We start from the raw sequence: 21,919 nt of genomic DNA on the forward strand, positions 1-21,919 counted from the left end.
AACTTGACTTTCCACGTGGGGAAGGGGCAGCTGCCTACCTCCAGAGGAAAGGCAGCAGCCGGGAGTCACCCCGGTCACCTCCCCAGCCCTCCGTGGAAGCGAGGGTGACCTCGGGTGTCCCCCCACCCCCAACCCCCAGTTCGGATTCCCGCGCTCCAGCCCCCGCGCAACCCTGCAGAATGCGATCAGCTCCAGCGGTACCTCGGGGAGAGCACCCGGGCCACAGCCTAGGCCGCCGGGCCCCCGCCCCGCCCCCACGCCCGGCTCGGGGCTCCCCGGACCCCCTCCCTCCCCGGACCGCCGCCCCCGGCGGCCGGCGCGGGCGGTGCAGCATGCGGCAAAGCTCTTTGCATAAATTATGCTCATGACGCAGCAGCTAAAAAAATCCAAGTAGCCGAAGGAGGGGAAAAGGGGGGGTGGGAGCGAAACCGGGGGGGCCCGAGGAAGGGGGAAAGCAGAAAAACATATACCTGACCGCCCCCCCCCCACACCTAGCTGTCCCCCCTCCCGCTTCCCGGCCGTGCTCCACGGCCCGGCGGCAGCCCACAGAGCCCCCTCCGGCCCTGCCCAGCCCCGGCCCGGGGGGCCCCCGGGGGCGGCGGCGGGTCCCGACCGACTCCCGGGCCGAGCGGAGCCCCGGCCCAGCCGCCCTGGCTTCTTTGTCTGCGGGCGGCGGCCGCCCGGGCCCCCGGCCCCGGTCCCTCGGCCCGGGCTGTGAGATGGATCTCTAAGCGGCGGCCGCCGGGCACCCGGGGCGAAGGCGGCTCGGGCTCCGGTGAGTAGCGGGGTCCGGGGCGGGGAGGGGTTTGCACGGAGGGGGGAGGGGGCCGGGCAGGGGAGGTTTCGGGTTTGGTTAATATGCAATGCCCGTAATTAGCATAATTTATATATTTATGATAAAGAGAGGGGGGGTGGGGGAAGCCGCGGGACCCGGGGCGGCTGGATGAGGGGCCCGGACCGGCGGGCAGCGGGGAGCTCGGGAGCGGGGCGCCGCGCCGCTGCCCACCTGGGGCCGCGGACCCCCCTCGGGGCCCGGCCCGGCTCGGCGCCGGCGGGAGGGCGGGGCGGCCGCCAGGTGCGCGCGGGCGCGGCGGGGGAACCGGGCCCAGGCCCCTCCCCGTTTCTGGCCCGGGAGCCCTAGTGGGGTACTGATCACAGAGGGGGCTCTATCCCCAGACCCTCCCCCTATGGCGATCGAGAGCAGATCCGTCCCTCCCCCCCCCAGGACAACCTGGACTCCCGGTGACGGGGGGGGGGGGGGGGGGGGGAACGACAACCGGCGTCAGTCTGGGCCACCTGTCACCTCGCTACGGAAGAACCGACTGGCAGACTCCCGGGTTAGAGACCCGAGGATGCTGGAAGGGTGGGGGAGTGGTGGGAGGGTCACCGTTGCCCAGAACCCGAGCACCTCATAAATATTTCATCACAATATTACTATTAATAATAGTCACAAAATGGGCTCAATCTCTTCTCCCTGGTCATTTATACCTGGCATGGCCAAGGGGTCCGCGGAGCGTGGGGGGTGGAAGGGCTTCTGACCTTCACTTTAGCTTTGAGATGGCCCTCAAGGCTGGGATTGGAACCGCCTAGGCCGCCGGGCCTGGGAAATAAAAAGCCCTCAGGAAGCTTTACTGGGCCACGGAGCAGAGGCTCTAAGCAGAGATTCTGGCCTTGTCTGCTCCTCAAGATGCCTCCTCTGAAAAGTAGAGGGCTGGCCCTCAGCCCACGTGGTTGCATTCCTACTCTCCTTATCTTGGTAGCCTAAGCCATATAGGCTGCAGACAGAGGCCTAGGGTGAGGTTCTGGGATTGGATCTTCCTTGCCTATGTTCTCTACAATTTGATTCCTTCCTTCCTAGGCTAAACAAAAATATCCAGCAAAGGCCACATCTGAACAATTCAGATGAAGCCTCTTCTGTCTGGAGTTGGCATTGTGAAGTGGGCAGGGAGGTCATAAACATGAAAACAGATTTAATCACTGTAAAATTATAATAGGACCTATCAAATGGTACATTTCTCTATAATCCTAGCTATGAGGGAGGAAAGGGTACTAAGTCCAGTTGGTCCCTGCTGTCTTGGAACTTACAATATATTGGGAACAAGTTTTGTTTTGTTTTGGTGCAGGTCCTGGGGCTTGAACTCAGGTTCTAGGTGCTGACCCTGAGCTTTTTTGTTCAAGGCTGGCATTCTACCACTTGAACCACTGACTTTTTGTTAATTGGAATCTCATAGACTTTCCCTCTCATTCTGTCTTCAAACTACAATTCTCAGATCTCAGAGTCATGAGTAGTTAGGACTTGGCCAAGAGCAAGGCCCTGAGTTTAAAACTCATTACACACACACACACACACACACACACACACACACAAACACACACACACACACACAGACAGACACACACACCGGTGCTCAGCTAAGAATTTTTTTTTTTTTTTTTGGCGTGGAAGTTCATGAGATTCTTAACCCCAATTAACCACCAAAAAGCCGGAAGTGGATCTGTGACTCAAGTGGTAGAGCATCAACTTTGAGCAAAAAAGTTAAGGGACAGCTCTTAGGCCCTGAGTTTAAGTCCCAGTACTGGCACCAAAAACAAGCAAAACAAAACAAACAGGGGTGGGAATATGGCCTAGTGGCAAGAGTGCTTGCCTTGTAAACATGAAGCCCTGGGTTTGATTCCCCAGCACCATATCTATAGAAAGCGGCCAGAAGTGGTGCTGTGGTTCAAGTGGCAGAGTACTAGCCATGAGCAAAAAGAAGCCAGGGACAGTGCTCAGGCCCTGAGTCCAAGGCCCAGGACTGGCCAAAAAAAAAAAAAAACAAAAACACACACACACACAAAAAAAACCCAACACACAAACAGAAAAACAACCTCAGGGGAAGAAAAGAAATGGAAAGGTGAGGAATCCAGAACTTTCTGGCTTTCATTTGCTCAACTGTTAAAGTTATAATAGTGTCGGGGCTGGGAATATGGCCTAGTGGCAAGAGTGCTTGCCTCGTATACATGAGGCCCTGGGTTCAATTCCTCAGCACCACATATACAGAAAATGGCCAGAAGCGGCGCTGTGGCTTAAGTGGCAGAGTGCTAGCCTTGAGCAAAAAAGAAGCCAGGGACAGTGCTCAGGCCCTAAGTTGACGGCCCAGGACTGGCCAAAAACAAAACAAAACAAAGTTATAATAGTGTCTTCAACCCCCCATGTATCACTTACCACCATTGTTGGGTGAGTGATATATTAATTAGTATTATATAAAATACTTAGCCCACAATCAATACTTAAATGAAATGCTAATTGCTCTCTTTTCTATGTGCATGTGTAAACCTCTTTATCCCCTTTATTATTTCCTCTAGTTTTTGTGACTCTGTTTTGTGGCTCCAGACAGACAACCTGTCTTCATGGGGTTCGGTCACTCGTCCTTGCTTGTGGTAGGCTGGTCCACCATTGGCCATGTCCTACCTCCTGTGTGCACGCTGCTCTGGTCCTTGAGCCACTGCCACAGGATTATCCAGGAGCTGATTGTGTAGAACCCCAAGGCCTGTTGGGGGACTTGCTGAAGATCTTCATTTTTTAGTAAGTTGTCCAAGTAACAATCATGCATATTAAAGTTTGAGACCATAGGTTAATGTTTTTACCATCTCTTCTAGGAAGTCTGCCCAGATTTTCTTCTAAGAAAGCACTCTGATAACCCAGAGTACTGTTTACCTTATCTAAGGTTCTAAATGTTTGTCAGATTCACTTTGGGTTCTGCTGGGTCTACTGCCTCCCATTGGATTGGAGAATCCTTGGGACAAATGTCTGGCTCTGGTCACCCTTGGTTCCTCCTGAGTGTGGATTTGCCTTGCACTCTGGGGGAGTGAAACTCAGAAGTTCTTAGAATCCTGTTTCCTTGCTGGGTGCTGGTGGTTCACGCCTGTAATCCTAGCTACTCAGGAGGCAGAGATCTGAGGATCACAGTTCAAAGCCAGCCCAGACAGACAAATCTGACTTAAAAAAAAAAAAGTGTGTGTATATAAGTACTGATTTTCGAACGCAGGACCTTGTACTTGGCTTTTTCACCCAAGGCTGATGCTATGCCACTTGAGCTATACCTCCACTCTTGGCTTTCATCTGGCTAATTGGAGAGTCTCATTGGGCTGTATTTGAACTGTGATCCTCAGATCTTAGCCCCCAAGTAGCTAGGTTTATAGGAGTAAGCCAATAGCACCTGGCTCTGAGGCTCTTATCTGCAATTAACCACTAAAAAGCTGGAAGTGGAGGTGTGGCTCAAGAGGTAGAGCTTTAAGCAGAAAAAGCTAAGAGCTCAAACTCTAGTACCAAAAAAATAAAGAAGAAAGAAAAAAATCCTGTTTCCTTTACTTCTCCAGAAATTTGGGAGCATTTCTCTCCTCTGTCTTCCTACCATACTATTTCTAACTTTTCTAGATGGTTGGAAATTATATTACTGTGACATATCAGCCTTTGCTTTTCCAATCCCATCTTACCCAGGATGCACTAGGTGTGGGCCGTGCCCACCCCAACCTACAGTGACCATGGATCCTGGAGCCGGCTCTGAGTCATCTCTGACTGTCAATGAGCAGGTATCTTCTGGGACCAGAAGAGGTAGGGGTGGTGAGGGTTATGGTGCAAGGGCTGTGGGCAGCGGAGGAAGACTTCATTGTTGATTTCTTAGAAGGTTCATAGTCATTTCACCTGTGTAGAGGGAGTTACCAGGCAAGGTTTCTCAGGGGGTGAGATTAGGACTTAAACTGACTTTAAAATTCAAGTTAAAAGCTGGGCACATGTGTGTAATCCAAGCTATTCAGAGACTGAGACCTGGAAGATAGCAGTTCAAAGTCAGCCAAAGCAGAGAAATCTGAGAGATTCTATCTCTAACCAGAAAAAAAAAAAAAGCTGAGCTGGAGGAAAAAAATGATTGAGCACCAGCTGTGTGCAAGCAACCTAGATGAATGAAAGTGTGTGAGGCTCTGAGTTCAAGCCCTAGAACCAGCACCCTTACACACATGCATGTGTGCATACACTCAAGGGGTGACGGGAGAGAGGAAGGAAGAAAGGAAGGAAGGAAGGAAGGGGAGAAAGGAAGGGAGGAAGAACAATAAGCCAGGTGCTGATGGCTCATGCCTGTAATCCTAGCTACTCAGGAGGCTGAGATCTGAGGATCATGGTTTGATGCCAGCTAGGAGAAGAAGTCCAGGACACTCTTATCTCCAGTAAACCATCAGAAAACCAGAAGTGGCACTGTGGCTTAAAGTGGTAGAGTGCTAGCCTTTAGCCTTGAGTGAAAAAGCTCAGGGACAGGGCCCAGGGCCTGAGTTTAAGCCCCATGACCAACAATGGGGAAAAAAAAAAGAAAGAAAGAAGGAAAGAAAAAAAAGGTATATATAAGTTTACATGAGGAAAGGTTTGGGCATCAGGTAATTTACTCTTCATTTTTCTTCTTGCACACACACACATTTATTTATGTATAGCAATTTTTCATAATAACTTTACTTTTTTTTTTTTTGCCAGTCCTGGGGCTTGGACTAAGGGGCTTGAGCACTGTCCCTGGCTTCTTTTTGCTCAAGGTTAGCACTCTACCACTTGAGCCACAGCGCCACTTCTGGTTTTTTCTATATATGTGGTGCTGAGGAATCGAACCCAGGGCTTCATGTATACAAGGCAAGCACTCTATCACTAGGCCATATTCTCAGCCCCTACTCTTTGTGATTTTTATTTCTTTCTTATTTTTAAATGCAGAAAAAAAGGTTAACACTCCTTAAACCATAATGGAGGGTTGGGGCATGGTTCAGTTGGTAGAGTACCTTCTTAGCAAGTACCAGGCCCTGAGTTCAAATCCCACTACTGCAAAAAAGAAAAAAAAAAGTAAGACCAGTCTCTGCTGGCTCCAGTTTTCTAGCTTCAGGAGTATATTGTAGAAGAGGTTGCAAACACCAGATAAGGGTAGGGAGAGCTGATACTGACATAAAGCTCTTTATGTGTGTATATGTGTGGGTGGGGGGTGGTATGCACACACACATGCACGTGTTGGTACAAGGGCTTGAACTCAGGGATTGCACTAATGGCTAGTGTCCTACTACTTGAACCACATTTCCAACCTGAACTTTTTTTTTCCTGGTTAATTGGAAATACGAGTCTCTTGGACATTCCTGTCCAGGCTGGCTTCAAACCTTTCTCAGATCTTTATGTCTTACATAGCTAGGATCATAGGCGTGAGCCACTGGCTTTAGTCCTTACAAACTTTTTAGTGTATAGAGTTCATCCAGGTCCTAACAGTAGCATTTTCGTGTATGGGGAAGAGTAAAGAGCTGAGTGCCTGGCACTCGAGAAGAAACCCCAGTGAAAGAAAGGTCCAGGACTGTCCACACCACAGGCTCTTGGAGGGGCCCTTGTGGTCTGAGCATGCACACATGGAAAGAAGGTTCCCTGGGACACCAGGCCTGGCCCAGGGGATCAAGGCGGGGTGAGGCAGGAGAGTCTGCATCTTCAGGATTCCTGACCCTTCTTTCAGGAAATTAGCTTGCAGGACAATTCTAAGCCTTTACCCCAGAGTTTTGGAAATAATGGTCTCAGGAGCTTTACAGTTTCTCAGCATTGTGGAGCACTCATTTTTCTATCCACTTAATCTTTGGGAAACTTCTAGAGGGTTTCAAGAAAAGTAAAGATGGATTTGTGTCATGGCCCAGCCTAAAATGTGGACACACAGCTAGTAGTGGAAGCCCGCATAGCCACATTCCAATATCCTAGCAGCCAAGAGGTTGTCCTGGCAAGCTGGGTGTCAGACCGTTTCCCACTGCCTGCACTAGGTCCAATACAGCAAATAAGAATATCTCCCAAGTGCTTTGGCTGTGTGAGACTTTTCCCAGTTTCTGTCAGTCCATACTTCCTGTCCCCAAGACCTGCTTTGTTTTAGTAGCTTCTCCCCTGGAATTAGGGAGTGAAGCCTGGCCCAGGTTCTGATGATTCCCCAGAGGACACAGTCATCTGAGTAGGAGGTGAACATCCTGAAGTCGCCCTCTCCTCTTTCGCCCAGCCATACCCAGAGCACTTGCCCCTCGCCCTCCTCCAGCAATATCCCCCATCCTCTGTTTTCAGGTCATTGTGATGTCGGGCCATGAGACCATCCGCGTGCTGGAGGTTGGAGTGGATGCCCAGCTGCCAGCTGAGGAAGAGGGGAAAGGACTGGAGGGTGTGGCTACCGTGGGCTCCCAGAACCAAGGCTCTGCTGAAACCAGGAAAACCGCTGGTGAAGCTGGGTCAAACAACCCAGACCCCTCTGCCGATGCAGCCGGTATGAGGCTATTGTTCCAATGTGGTTTTGCTCCCCTTGGGTCCCTTCTGCAGTTTTCTGGTGAGCCAGCATAAGTCCTGGGGACCCAAGCGGCATTACAGCCTTGTCTTCCTGCTTCCTGGATAGCCTATGACCACACACACACACACACACACATACACACACACACACACACACACACACACACACACACACACGAGGAAAGAAAAGAAATTTGAACCTGCCTCAGTGGGCTCCTAGGTACAAACTAGAGTGTCGGTCCAATGCAGAGAGGTCTGAACCTTCAGGATCTAGCCAGCCTTTTCTTTTCTTTTTACCAGTTGTGGGGCTTGAACTCAGGGCCTGGGTGCTGCCCCTGAGCTTTTTTAATCAAGGCTAGTGCTTTAACCACTTGAGCCACAGCGCCACATCCAAGTTTTTGGTGTTTCATTGGAAATAAGAGTCTCACAGACTATTTTCCTGCCCAGGATGCCTTTGAACCACAATCCTCAGATCTCACCTCCTGAGTAGCTAGGCTTATAGGAGTGAGTCACCAGTGCTCCGCCCAGCCAGCCCTTCAAACTCAATCGTTTTTATGATAGAGCTGGAAGGTTCCAGGAGCTGAAGATGGGAGGGCATCTTACCCTCCTCAGACTATAGATACAGATTAGCTAGGACCCTGAAAATACTTTTCCCTCCTCTCAGCAGACCTATAGTGCTGTCCTCCAAAGATGACCTTAGGGTGTGAGCTGGCTGCTTGTGCACTACAGCTGTGAGACAACTAGGGCTGTTCTGGAGACTAAGCTATAGGCCTAGATGCCGTTCCAGCCCTGGACTACCCTTTCCTCATCATTGACTAAAACACCTTGTCAAGAGGTTGACATTGTCTCTCTTGTTCTGCAGAAAGTCTTCCTTCCTTTCTTTCTTCCTTCCTTCCTTTTTTTTTTTTTTTTTGCCAGTCCTAGGTCTTGAACTTAGGGCCTGGGCTCTGTCCCTGATTTTTTGTTAAAGGCTAGTGCTCTACTACTTGTGCCACAACTTCACTTCTAGCTTTTTGGTGGTTAATTGGCAATAAGAGTTTCATGGACTTTCCTGCCTGAGGTGGCTTCAAACCATGATCCTCAGATCTCAACCTGCTAGGATTACAGATGTGAGTCTCTGGCACTCAGCTTATTTATTTGTTTGTTTATTTACTTATTATAAACATTACTGCTTTGAATATCTTTTATTGGTCCTTTTTTCCTAGTGGTGTAGTCCACTGAAATTCCTTTTGAGGAGAAATCAATTGTTGACATAGAAGGAAGTCATCAAAAAAAAAAAAAAAAAAGAAAGAAAGAAAAAGAAAAGCAAGCCAAGTGTGGGTGGCTCATTCCTATAATCCTAGCTACTCAGAAGGCTGAGATCTGAGGATTGAGGTCCAAACCAGCCCAGGAAGAAAAGTCCATGAGACTCTTATCTTCAACAAACTACTCAGAAAAAAACAAAAGTGGCACTGTGCCTCAAGTGGTAACTAGCCTTGACTACAAAAAGGCTCAGGGACAGCACCAAGGCCCTAAGTTTAAGCCCCAGGGCACTTGGGGGGAAAAATTGATTTTTAAGGTACCACATGCCTGTTAAGGCAGAATATAAACAGTGATAAAAGCCTACCTGGGTGGTACTGTGAAGAAACCTTGATTCTGAGAAGACTTTCCTTTTTCTATAAACCAGTCTTTCCATGGCAAGAAGTAACAAAATCCTCTAAATACATGCAAACCTTGGGCTCATGGTTCTATCTTGGAAATATATCCTGATGGGATGGAAATTTCATTTCTTTGTATGGTAAGCTTTTATCATTTCCATTTGTCACCCATTCCTCACTTTCCTTTCTGAATCCATCCATTTTGTCCCCCGTTTCTTGTGTGTGTGTGTGTGTGTGTGTGTGTGTGTGTGTGTGTGTGTGTGTGTGTGTATGTGCCAGTACTGGGACTTGAACTTAGGGCTGGACACTGTCCTTTAGCTTTTCCACTCAAGGCTGACATTCTTCCACTTGAACTGTACCTCTTTTTTTTGGCAGTTAAGTGGAGATAAGAATCTCATTCATGGACTTTCCTGCCTAGGCTGGTTTTGAACCTCAATCCTTATATCTCAGCCTCCTGAGTAGCTAGCTAGGATTAAAGGCATAAGCCTCCAGTACCTGGCTAAAAACTCTTCTTGACTTCAGACTTCCAGGGATGGCAGAGAAAAGCTGGCTGGCTTAAAGAGCTCCTATGAGCCTGTAGTTTGGTAAACACATGTCCAATTTTCAGGGATTTTGCCCTGTAAGAATTCCCATGCCAGCATTTTTCAAACATTTATTTATTGGGGCTTGAATTCAGGGCCTGGGCACTGTCCCTGAGCTTTTTTGCTTAAGGTTAGCATTCTACCACTTAGTCACAGGTCCACTTCCAGATTTTTCACTCAAGACTAGTATTCTATCACTTTGAGCCACAGCTCTACTTCCGATTTTCTGGTGGTTAATTGGAGATAAGAGTCTCACAGACTTTTCTGCCCAGCTGGCGTAGAATTGAGATTCTCAGATCTCAGTCTTCTTAGTAGCTAGGATTACAGGTATGAGTCAAGGGCGTCCAGCTAAGCCAGGGCTTTTTGCATCCAAAAAGTAGCCTGAAGATGGGATGAAGAATTCCGTTGCTGGCTGACCTCCCCTTAACTGTTCCCATCAGTTCTAGCTCTTTCCCTCCCCATCCCACTGCTTAAGTAGCAGGTCATACTGTCCTTTAGATCCAGGAAATGAGTTGGTACCCAGCTGTGCACAGACCTGCATTTTCTTCATGTTGATGCGAAGACAAGGGTGGCGTATCTTTCCTGTGTGACCTAGGCTCTCCAGTCTAAGTCTCACACTCACTGAGCAGCACTGGGAAAGCTGGGCCAGAGAAAGCCAGCAACTGGTATTCTGTTATGCAAGAAATAAACATGGGGCTGGAAGTTCCCACTTCTGGCTGCAGACAAGATGTTTTACTCCATTCACCCCTCTCCTCACTCCTTGTTCTTCTTTCTCTCAATGCCACGTGAAGTGAAGTCACTCCCGGGAATCCCTCCAAGTCCTGCCATTGCCACCTTCAGCCAAGCCCCAACCCAGCCTCAGGCACCACAGACCCTGACACCACTGGCTCTACAAGCTGCCCCCCAGGTAAGGACCACCCCAGGGAGCTGGACCAGAGGGCAGTGGGTAGGAGTATGGCATGAAGGAGCCACGGGGTCTGAGAAACTGTGAGGTAGTATAGGGTAGAGGCTATGCCTACTAGACACCCCTGCCTTAGATAAAGCCCGTTGGAAAGGAGGATTTGCATTTGCTGGGCAATCTCCTTGTAGAAACAACACGATCTCTTTCATGCTTGGAAAAGTTAAGGGGTGTCTCAGGGTTCTCCTTGCCAAGCTGAGGAGCATCTCCAGCACAGTGAGAGGCTATGTGTGGGGTTCTGCAGTCCCGGTGACCTTTGCTCTATGCACTATGCTCTGAGGCATTCAGGCAAAGGTATTATTCTCCACCACAAGTTCTTGTAAGCCTCAGAAGGCCCTGGACTATACCTAGTTGCACCTCTGCCCTTGTTCTTTGTTCACAAATTGCTGGTCCTGTAGGCAAGGACCCAGGGAAGGTTGGGGAAGCAGTAAGCTTCAGGGGAAGAGGCATGTGCATCCCTGTCTATGGGTGGGTCTGGTCCCTGGGGTGAGCTGGGTTACTTCTCTGCAGGCAGGATAATCTGGTCCAGGCACCCCTCAGAGTGAGGCCTCCAGCTAGGCCTTGGGCTCTTCCTCACCCTCCTGTGGCCTTTTCCCCCATTGCCCTCAGAATAATTGTTTGTGCTCAACTGGGTCTGAGAGACCCAGTGTTTGCTCTCTGTGGATGTTGATTTTTTCTTTTTCTTTTTTTTTTCTTTTCTTTTCTTTTTTGAAATCTTGTTTGCTTTTGCAGGTCTTGACTCAGGAAAACTTAGCCACAGTTCTGACAGGAGTTATGGTTCCAGCAGGGGCAGTTACTCAACCTCTTCTTATCCCCATCAGTATTGCAGGTCAAGTGGCTGGGCAGCAGGGGCTGGCCGTGTGGACAATTCCTACAGCAACTGTGGCTGCCCTCCCAGGACTGACCGCTGCTTCTCCTACGGGGGGAATTTTCAAGCCACCTTTAGCCAGTCTCCAAGGTAATGGCAACTCTCCCCAGGACCGCACCAGGCACCCTACTACCCCACACTTCCACCCTTGCACGCGTACTTCCCATGTTGGACTCAGAACCTGAGGCCCACCCAGGCCAAGAGCCCTGGAGTCTGGATCCAGTGTCCCCGGCACCTAATCACAGAGACACAGCACCAACTTTGGGACTCTAGGCCAGGACACCAGGCCAGCCAGCAGGCCTTTCTTTCTTCAGCCAACTGCCTGAGACTGCTCTCTTCCCCATGCCAGAATTCATCCATGACCAGCCTCCTGAGAAGGACTGCAAGAAGACTCAACGTCTGGTTCTTGAACCTATACATCTACTGGCCCAAGGGAGGGGGGTGGGAATGAAAGATGTTGACATGCATCAGGCCTTCAGGCATCCAAGGAATTACAGCTGCCTGTTCCCATGCCCACTGCCCCAGCCCCCTGTCATTCTTGGGCTGGTGGCTAGGCACTTGAGCACCTCTGTCTCTGCCTTGCTCCATAGCAACTGCTGTGCTGAACACCGCCCTTCCTGCACCTGTACAAGCTGCCCCACCAATCCAGGCTGCTTCACCAGCCCAACCCCGGCCACCAGCTCAGCCCCAGACGTTGTTCCAGACCCAGCCGTTGCTACAGACCACGCCTGCCATCATACCACAGCCCACTGCTGCCACCGCTGCTGCCCCCACCCCCAAGCCAGTGGACGCCACCCCACAGATCACTGTTCAGCCTGCAGGCTTCGCATTTAGCCCAGGAATCGTAAGCTGCTGCCCTCACCCAGGGCTAACCAGGGATGGACCAAATCTTGGGCACGGGTGGAAATCACCCTTCCCACAGTGGAGGACTAGCCCCTTGAATCCAGCCCTTTCCAACACCAGCAGAGATGGGCTCCCTCTGAGGTCTTCTTGCAGCTGTCAGCCTGTTCAGCCCAGACAAAAGCAAGCAACCTCTACCAAGAGGCCGGGGCAAATTCTCCAGAACCTGAACCGCCGGATGAGCCTTGGAGGGTGGGATGTCTAGGGATTATAACCTTGTGAGCTGCTGCTAAGGCGCAGCTAGAGGCTCACGGCTCTGTGCCAGTGTCTTCATAATGTGGCTCCTGGCTTAGTAGTGGAGCTGCCAGATGTGACTAAGAGCACATCAGTCCCTCCAGTCTGGCCCCTCTGCCCTTCCAGGCCTGGCTGGAAAGATTAAACAGAATAACTGGCCCATGACTGTGCCCTACTCTTCCCTGTTGCCCTGGGTGGTCCCTACCTTGCTCTGGGTATTCATCTAGTTGGCATGGGCCAGCAGCCCTCATTTATGCCCACCCACCCCAATGTCCTTGCATCCTTTCCTCTGTCTGGGTCTCTTTTCACCCCTTTGGCCTCTGAGCAAGGCTCTTCCTCCATCCACAGATCAGTGCTGCTTCCCTTGGGGGACAGACCCAGATCCTGGGCTCCCTCACTACAACTCCGGTCATTACCAACGCCATTCCCGGCATGCCAGGGATCAGCAGTCAGATCCTCACCAATGCTCAGGGACAGGCAAGTGGTGAAAGCCAGGGCTGAGGGGTGGGTGCTGTGGAACAGCTTGCCAGCTCTAAGGCTAAGTAAGCATCCTAGAAACTCAAACTGCATGTCGAGCTGTCAACCCTAGCTCCCTGTTGTGACTTTGCTGATGTTGGGGTCCACCATCGCAGTCCCCTAGAGGCACCCATTCTACCTGCAGTATTTAATTTATGGGGCATATACTATGGACAGTCTTTGTGCTGGGTGCTTTCTTGTACTTTATTTCACTTTGTTCTGAGTACAGATTTGGTAGAGATTTTTATTTTTCTAGAGAGAAGAAAATCATTCAGAAATATTAAGCTAAGTTGGACACCCCTGGCTCACATCTGTAATCCTAGCTACTCAGGAGGGTGAGATCTGAGCATTGTAGTACAAAGCCAGTGTGATCAGGAAAGTCCAGGAGACTCCAATCTCCAATTAACTACCATGTGGGAGAATGCCAGCCTTGAGCAAAGAAGCTAAAGAACAGTGCATAGGCCCTGGCTTCAAGCCCCAATGCAGAGAGAGAGAGAGAGAGAGAGAGAGAGAGAGAGAGAGAGAGAGAGAGAGAGAAATTGAGAGAGAGATAGAGAGAAATTGAGAGAGAGAAATTGAGGGAAGGAAAGAGAAAGAAAGAAAGGCACAGACTGGAACAAAAAAAAAAAGGAAAGGAGGAAAGGAAGGAAGGAAGGAAGGAAAGAAGGAAGGTTAAGAATACTGATCAGCATTCAGGTCTCAGGCTCCCAAATAGTCCCACTTAGGGCTATATCTCAACTCTGAGGATGAAATAAAGAAAGGAGCCTCCAGGGTATGGATTGTTGATGAGAAAAACAGCCAGAGGATTTATGTGTTTTGTTCACGTTAGCTTTTTCCTCTGCCAGTATGGGGATTGGGCTGAAGGTAGAGCTGAATACCACTCTCACACTTGGGGCCCCTCCTTTATTTCCTCTCAGGTTATCGGAACACTTCCTTGGGTGGTGAATTCAGCTAGTGTGGCTGCCTCAGCACCAGCCCAAAGCCTTCAGGTCCAGGCTGTGACCCCTCAACTGTTGTTAAATGCCCAGGGCCAGGTGATTGCGACCCTGGCTAGCAGCCCCCTGCCTCCACCTGTGACTGTCCGGAAGCCAAGCACTCCAGAGTCCCCTGTGAAGAGTGAGGTACTAGGGATGGAGGCATTGGGGATTGGAGGGAGGGAGGGAATGGGTTACTTCCTGTCACACTGCTGAGCTGCAGAACAGCTTCTGAAGTTTCTGGGAAAGGACACCTACAACAGTGAGGGAGGCCTGCAAGTAGAAGCCAATGAGAACTGATAGGTGCCATGGGTGGTCAAAGTGGAATGGGTTGGATTAAGCTACAGGGTGAACAAACTGGCAGAAAAGCCCCAGGAGTTTATTTTGCACCCCTTCTTCTGCTTCCCCCCCCCACCCCTGCCACTGCCCACTCCTCACTTTCTGCTGAGGCGGCTTAGTGGTAGAAGGCTTGCCTAGCATGCATGAAGCTCTGGGTTCGATTCCTCACTACCACATACACTGAAAAGGGCAGAAGTGGCACTGTGATTCAAGTGATAGATTGTTATCCTTGAGCAAAAGAAGCTCAGGGACAGTGCACAGGCCCTGAGTTCAAGCCCCAGGACTGGCCAAAAAAAAGCTTAGGGACAGCGCCCTGGCTCTAAGTAAAAGTCCTTGGGCTGCCCTCCACAGCTGACAGATTCCAACAGAAGTGTATTTAAATTCTCCAGTAGACAATGCAGGGCAGGGCAAGGCAGGGGTGGGGGTAGGGCCGGGCAATTGAGATACAGTCTGCTGTATTTTAACCAGTGGTTGTTGGGGAGGGGTGCATGGATAAAACAAAATTACTTCCCTTTTTTGGAATAAACTTGAAAAATGTAATTTGTTCAGCAAAAATGGGAGAAAATTCTAATGTCCCTAGCCACAAGGGACCAGTTCCACTGGGGAGGGAGCAGTGGGAACTCAAAATTTTGAAACCATTTTGGGGAAAGGGAAAATTGGCTTTGTGTTAATTGGTAGATGTTCCAGTAGGCTCTGTTTTTGTTGGGATGTGTTAGGTTTTATGTACACGTATATGGACCAGAGTCAATAAGGTTAAAAAAAGACGGTTGGTAAAATCTTGATTTCTTTTTTCAATCTCAATAAAAGCCCACTGGAACTCCAAAAAAAAAGTCCTTGGGCTGGTGATAGAGTGCAAGCCTAGCATGAATGAAGCCCTGGATTTAATGCCGAACACTAGTACCAAAAAAAAAAAAAAAAAAAAAGAAAAGAAAGAAAAAGAAAAAGTCCCTTCTAGTTCTACCTCCAAAGATGACTTCTGTTGACAGCTTATTTTATATTTTCTATTTTTTTCATGGAAACTCATATGTATTTTAAAAGGCGAATTCCATAAAACCTTTCTTTTTTTCATACCTTTCTGTTTTTTACTTAGCACTATGATTCAAAGTAGTTCAGAGATACATTTTTTTTGGGGGGGGTGGTCTGTGCTACAGATCAAACTTAAGGTTTCCTGTATGCTGTGCATAATCTACCTCGGGGCCACATCTCCAGCTTACTTCTTTTTTTTTTGGTCCTGGGGCTTGAACTCAGGGCCTGAGTGCTGTCTCTGAGCTTTTGTGCTCAAGGCTAGTGCTCAACCACTTGAGCCATAGCTCCACTTCTGGCTTTTTGTGGCTAATTGGAGATAAGACTGTCATGGATGTTTCTGCCTGGGCTGGCTTCGAACCACGACCTTCAAATCTCAGCCTCCTGAGTGGTTAGTATTACAAGTGTGAGCCACCAGTGTCTAGCTTCCAGCCATAATTTTTAATGACTACATACTCTGTCACTGTAGGAAGATGCCAGTGATTACCTACCAGTTTACTACTCCTAGACTTTTAGAGTCTGGAATAAAGTTGAGGTTTCTCTTTTGAAAGCAGGATGTAAGAGTTAGCACAAGGCTGGTTATTTATTGAGGCTTTGACCAAGTACACTAAACTTTTCTGAGCCTCTTCCTAGCCTGTGTCTCAGGTGGCACATCTTGCTGTGCATATTTAGAAGGTCATTATCATGGTGTGTGAGTTAATAAGCAACTGCCAGTTTTGCTTAGGTCACAGGAGTGTGCTTGGTGAGTGAGAATCTCATGCCCATTTCTGTCCTGCCTCTGATCTACCCAGGAGTTTCAACTTTCTGAGTTGGCAGGGACCAACAGAGGATTCTCTCTTTTCTCATAGGTGCAGCCCATCCAGCCCACACCAGCTGCACCCCAGCCTGCTGTGGTCATTGCTAGTCCCACTCCGGTGGCCAAACCATCGGCCTCTGCTCCTATCCCCATCACCTGCTCAGAGACCCCTACAGTCAGCCAGTTGGTATCCAGTAAGTGGCTCTTGGAAGAGGGATGTGAAATGGGGGTAGGGGGTGGGGGGGGTTGCCTCAACCTCCTCAGATACTGCTTTCCTTAATAAACTTCCTAAAACTGGGTGCCAGGCATGCATCTGTCATCCTAGCTACTCCACAAGTTGAGGCAGGAGATTTCTTGAGATCTTTTGAGACTAGTTGTTCAAGGCAAGTCTAGGCAACATAGTGAGACCCAAGACCTTGTCAGAAAGAAAGAAAGAAAGAAAGAAAGGAAGAAAGAAAGAAAGAAAGAAAGAAAGAAACAGACAGACAGAAAGACCAAGAGAAAGAGGGAAACTTACTTCCTGAAGTTCCAAAGGAAAGGGAAAAGGCCCAAAATGAGGGCTTGACTTTGTTATTTCCATTCCTGTTGGGCGGGATTTGAGGCATGAGCATGATATTAGTGAAGGTTGCTCCTGACTGGCTGTTTTTCAGAGATGCCAAACCATTGGCTATCTCTGCTGCATTCTCTTACCCAGTATTTGAGGAATGTGGATGGCCAGCATGTATGCTTGAGGCAGGACTAGGGAGCAGTTAGAGCTGGAACTTGAAAATGGATCTTACCACCCCCTCCCACATAGGGTGGTTCAGGGCCCTTGTCCACAAGTCTTGCTTGTCTCCCTGGCAGGAATCTTAAAAGGTAAACAGCCTTTTGATGGGTGCACCCATCCCTCACCACTGAGCTAGTCCAGGCCAAAGGGTCACATAGGTAGAGATGATTCCCATCTGATACACGATCATCCCTGGTCCCTTCCTCTGGCCTAGAGCCACATACTCCGAGTCTGGATGAGGACGGGATCAACTTAGAAGAGATTCGGGAGTTTGCCAAGAACTTTAAGATTCGGCGGCTCTCTCTGGGCCTTACACAGACTCAAGTAGGCCAGGCTCTGACTGCAACAGAAGGTCCAGCCTACAGCCAGTCCGCCATCTGTCGGTGAGTAAGAGTGCCCTGGAGAAGGTCACAAGACCTGCTCAGGGCCTGTTGTCCCTGGGCACTCATGGATACCAGGGCATCCAGCCTCTTTCCATATTTCCCCTTCTTACCAACCTTATCCTTCCAGATAAAGAAGTCTAGTCTAAGGATGAGCATGCACACAACTGCAGTAACCAAAGCCTGAGTCATTCTAGGGCCCAGGTCTATTTAGAAATTATAGCACAAAAGGTAGTTTATAAGCCTGATGCTGGTGCCCTCATGCCTATAATCCTAGCTAGCTACTCAAGAGGCTGAGATCTGAGGACCCTGGTTCAAAGCTAGCCTGGACAGAAAAGTCAGTGAGACCCCTATCTCAAAATAATCTGCAAAAGGGCTGGGGATATGGCCTAGTGGCAAGAGCGCTTGCCTCGTATACATGAAGCCCTGGGTTCGATTCCTCAGTACCACATATACAGAAAATGGCCAGAAGTGGCACTGTGACTCAAGTGGCAGAGTGCTAGCCTTGAGCAAAAAGAAGCCAGGGACAGTGCTCAGGCCCTGAGTCCAAGGCCCAGGACTGGCAAAAAAAAAAAAAAAAAAAAAAAATCTGCAACAGGCCAGAAGTAGTAGAGGAAGAAAAAGCCAAGTGAGAGCTTGAGGCCCTTAGTTCAAGCCCCAGTTCTGGTGCGCGTACACACACACACACACCACAGAGAGAGAGAGAGAGAGAGAGAGAGAGAGAGAGAGAGAGAGAGAGAGAGAGAGGCTATTTTATAAAATGAAACACAAAAATGGGTATTTTTTCTTGGCCTTCAATACTCTTGACACACCCCTACCTCCCCCTCATGTAAGATATAACTAGAAAGTAAGAGGGCTGGGTTTTTCATCTGTCTCTCTCTCTGTCTCTGTCTCTCTTTGTCTCTGTCTCTGTCTCTCTCTCTGTCTCTCTCTGTCTCTGTCTCTGTCTCTCTCTCCAGTTCCAGTCCTGGGGCTTGAACTCAAGGCTTGAGCACTGTCCCTGGCTTCCTTTTGCTCAAGGCTAGCACTCTACCACTTGAGCCACAGCGCCACTTCTGGCCATTTTCTGTATATGTGGTGCTGGGGAATTGAACCCAGGGCCTCATGTATACGAGGCAAGCACTCTACTATTAAGCCACATTCCCAGCCCCAAGGGCTGGATTTTTCTGTGTGCAGTTTGTAAATTTGTTTTCATGCCTGAATTAGAAGAGAGATAGTTAGAATTTTGAACAGGAATAAGTGCATGGCTCACTGATGGCTGAATGTTTACATCTGCTGCTGCTGCTGCTAACTGAGTAGAGTTTGAAGGAACAGCCTGACTTGTGAGTTATGAAGCTATGTGTGACACTGGTGACACTGGCGACCTCTACAGGCTACTCAGGATGACTTCTTTCATTTGAATGTGAAAGTTTTAGGCCTGTTGTTTAGGGTACAACTGTCATTGCCCTGCTGATATGAGGCCTCTGGCCTGGTCTGGTGCACTGGAGAAACTGAGGAGTCTGGGCTTGGGATAATGTTGCTGTGGGCCTGAGCACTGTCCCTGACTTCTTTTTGCTCCAGGCTAGCACTCTACCACTTGAGCCACAGCACCACTTCTGGCTTTTTCTGTCTATGTGGTGCTGAGGAATGGAACCTAGGGCTTCATGTATGCAAGGCGAGCACTCTACCACTAGGCCACATTCCAAGCCCTCAACACAGGCAGTGAGGGCACCCTGGGTAGAGTCTCTCCACCCTGTGAGGATAGTACTTTCATCCAGGTGTGGAGTATGCCAAGGAGATGGAGACACTCTCTGTGTCCCTTGCTGGATCTGTATTACTTGCAGGTTTGAGAAGCTGGACATTACACCCAAGAGTGCTCAGAAGCTGAAACCAGTGCTGGAGAAGTGGCTGAACGAGGCTGAACTTCGGAACCAGGAAGGCCAGCAGAATCTGATGGAATTTGTGGGAGGTGAGCCCTCTAAGAAACGCAAACGCCGCACCTCCTTTACTCCACAGGCCATCGAGGCTCTCAATGCCTATTTTGAGAAGAACCCACTGCCCACTGGCCAGGAGATCACGGAGATTGCGAAGGAGCTCAACTATGACCGTGAGGTGGTGCGGGTCTGGTTCTGTAACCGGCGCCAGACACTCAAAAACACCAGCAAGCTGAACGTCTTTCAGATTCCCTAGGGCTCAGTCCCCAGCCCTGTGTTCCAGCACTTTGTACTCTTCCCTTGGCACCCAGCTGTCATCACTGCCCTGACAGTACTATGTGCAGCTGTTCTGGCCCTAGGTCATGAGCCTCACCATGTGCATGTGTGTCAATGCCGCCCTCTTCTCCCCTGACATCTTTCACACCCTGGGAGGCAGAGGGACAGGGCCACATGAGAGCCCCAGGCTCTGGGCTCTAGGCACTCCCAAGGAGGGCATGTGTAGTGTCTCATGGAGAAGCACTTTGCAGACATGGTTTCTGAAGGGTAAATTCTGGTTGAGAACCAGAAATACCCCATGTTTGAGTAGGGCTGTGGCACCTCCTGGGGTCCAGTGGCATTAGCTCTTGTTTTTGATGACATTCCCTTTCTACATACCCACCCCCTTTGCTGCTCCTTTGTGCTACTGTGGCAGCTATGACAACTCATCCAGCCTTACACTGCCCTCTTCTACTTTGCATACAGACATACTAAACCCCTGGAAGGACCCCAGACATGAATTTAGGAAAGTGTAGAAGGTCAGACTCAACACTATGTTGTTTGTTTGTTTTATTTGCCAGTCCTGGGGCTTGAACTCAGGGCCTGAGAACTGTCCCTGGCTTCTTTTTGCTCCAGGCTAGCACTCTAACCACTTGGGCCACAGCACCACTTCTGGCTTTTTCTGTGTATGTGGTGCTGAGGAATCGAACCCAGGCCTTCGTGTAAGCGAGGCATGCTCTCTACCACTAGGCCACATTCCCAGCCCTCAACATTATGTTGACCTTCAAGGTCAGACGGTTTCCAAAGCTTGGGACAGAACATGAGTTTGTCTCATGGTTCCTTTGGTGGAGGGGATGACATTAAAACAGAACCTTTTTCTTGGGTAATCAATATTGGAAGGAAGCAACAGTGAACTTTACCTGTTGCCTGGGTCTGCTGCTGCCCTGAAATTTAGTCATTATAAGGCCATCCTTCCAGTTTTCCATCTAATCTCTGTTCATGACCATCTGCCCACAAAAAGTTTGAGTTGGAAAACATTACACTAGTCAAGCAAGCCAGCAATCCTGGAGGAAAAAAAAATGAGGAAAGAAATGCTTTCTCTCTACCATTATTCTCATACCTAACCCAGTACTGGAACTTCTAAACAGACAGCCAGGCACTGAGGGGAAAGTTAGCACCAGAAAGAGCAGATGGCAGCCTGGGGAGGTCTTGTGTAAAAGCTGACTTAAACCTAATGTTCTTTGTAATTTTAAACCTTGGAAAGTGGAGAAATCTCACTTGCAGAGCCATAGACCATGTATGTAAGCAGTCCCCCTCCCCCTCCCCTCAGTTTTCTGAGTCAAGAAAGCTCCAGAGTGGAAGGGGTTTGCCTCTAGAGGGAGGAGCCATGGTGGAAGGTTGGACATCTCATCTAAGCTACCAAGGGAGTTTTCAGCCTCACTATGGCTGGGCAGAGCTTTTTTTTTAAATTGGTTGTAGGGCTTGAACTCTGGGCCTGGTGCTGTCCCTGAGCTCTTCAGCTCAAGGTTAGCAATCTACTACTTGAGCCACAGCACCACTTCTGGTTTTCTGGTGGTTAATTGGAGAAAACAAACTCTCGGACTTTCCTGCCTGAGCTGGTTTTGAACTGCTATCCTCAGATCTTAGCCTCCTGAGTAACTAGGAATACAGGAGTGAGCCACCAGCGCCTGGCCGCTTGGGTAGCTTTTTAAATTTGGTTTGTGGGCTGGAGAGGCAGCTCAGCCATAGAGAGCTTGCCTAACAATCAATACACAAGGACCTGGATTCTCTCCCAAACACTTTTTTTTTAAAAAGAAAAATGTAGCATGTGACTCTAGATTCTCCAAATTTGCTGTGTATGCTGTTCCATAAATGAGCACAGTCCCAGAGCCTGGTCTTTAGCAGCTGTCCCCTCATTCCCATGCTCCATTTGCATCAACCAAGCCTTCCAGAGTGTGGTGGAAGTGAAGAGCCAGGTGGACAGCTTCCTGACTCAGCCTCCCAGGAGAGAATATATCTCCAAGAGAGAGACTTCACCCTCTCGGTCATGGCTATTACCTGCCTGCCGGAGATGACCAGCCCTCTTGGGAGGGGTATTGTCGACAAGTTTTCATTCCGAATTATCACCAGTACCTGAGTTGGTCAAGGAGTCAGTGACTCAAACTTCAGTGAATTAGGGACTTGCACCAACACTTGTACTCAGCAGTGCTTTCTTTTTCTGGGAGACAAGTGGGTCACAGCTGGTGTCCTAGATGTAGCATATAATACAGAGTATAGAAGAGATACCATCTGCCCTGTGGCGTGGCAGGAAAACAAAACCCCATGAACCACTGGTCTAAATTAGGCCTAGTCACAAGTTCTCAGTCCCTCCCTCATCTAAATCTGTCTTCCCAAGGATGAACTAATAGTAAACCAGAGGAACAATCCCAAGGCCAAAATGGAGGTGTCCAAAGGGTACCCAAAGCAGAGCTCACTCACC

At 49.3% G+C, this 21,919-nt stretch overlaps 1 protein-coding gene across 4 annotated transcripts; it reads left to right on the plus strand.

Moving 5' to 3' along the window:
* Positions 1-646: 646 nt before the first annotated feature.
* Positions 647-20,090, plus strand: Pou6f1 (POU class 6 homeobox 1). 4 transcript variants are annotated; one of them, XM_048364298.1, is made up of 12 exons: positions 647-775; positions 3,346-3,565; positions 4,481-4,572; positions 7,085-7,280; positions 10,310-10,425; positions 11,209-11,434; positions 11,935-12,188; positions 12,827-12,955; positions 13,912-14,115; positions 16,179-16,320; positions 17,107-17,275; positions 19,096-20,090. In XM_048364298.1, the coding sequence occupies exons 3-12, from the start codon at positions 4,525-4,527 to the stop codon at positions 19,439-19,441; spliced, it is 1,830 nt and encodes a 609-aa protein (XP_048220255.1). In that variant the 5' UTR covers positions 647-775; positions 3,346-3,565; positions 4,481-4,524; the 3' UTR covers positions 19,442-20,090. The 4 variants fall into 4 exon arrangements, with proteins under 4 accessions (XP_048220255.1, XP_048220262.1, XP_048220245.1 ...); XM_048364305.1 differs by lacking the exon at positions 3,346-3,565 and having other exon boundaries at positions 681-775; XM_048364288.1 differs by lacking the exon at positions 647-775 and having other exon boundaries at positions 3,171-3,565.
* Positions 20,091-21,919: the final 1,829 nt, after the last annotated feature.

Source organism: Perognathus longimembris, chromosome 1 (assembly GCF_023159225.1).
Source record: "Perognathus longimembris pacificus isolate PPM17 chromosome 1, ASM2315922v1, whole genome shotgun sequence".
Taxonomy (NCBI): domain Eukaryota; kingdom Metazoa; phylum Chordata; class Mammalia; order Rodentia; family Heteromyidae; genus Perognathus; species Perognathus longimembris.

Excerpts from the sequence above, each read along its gene's own strand:
- Pou6f1 (XM_048364298.1), top strand. The coding sequence starts at position 4,525 with ATGGATCCTGGAGCCGGCTCTGAGTCATCTCTGACTGTCAATGAGCAG. Across the intron at positions 12,956-13,911 it reads TCACCAATGCTCAGGGACAG|GTTATCGGAACACTTCCTTG; the intron begins GCAAGTGGTGAA and ends ATTTCCTCTCAG. Across the intron at positions 14,116-16,178 it reads AGTCCCCTGTGAAGAGTGAG|GTGCAGCCCATCCAGCCCAC; the intron begins GTACTAGGGATG and ends CTTTTCTCATAG.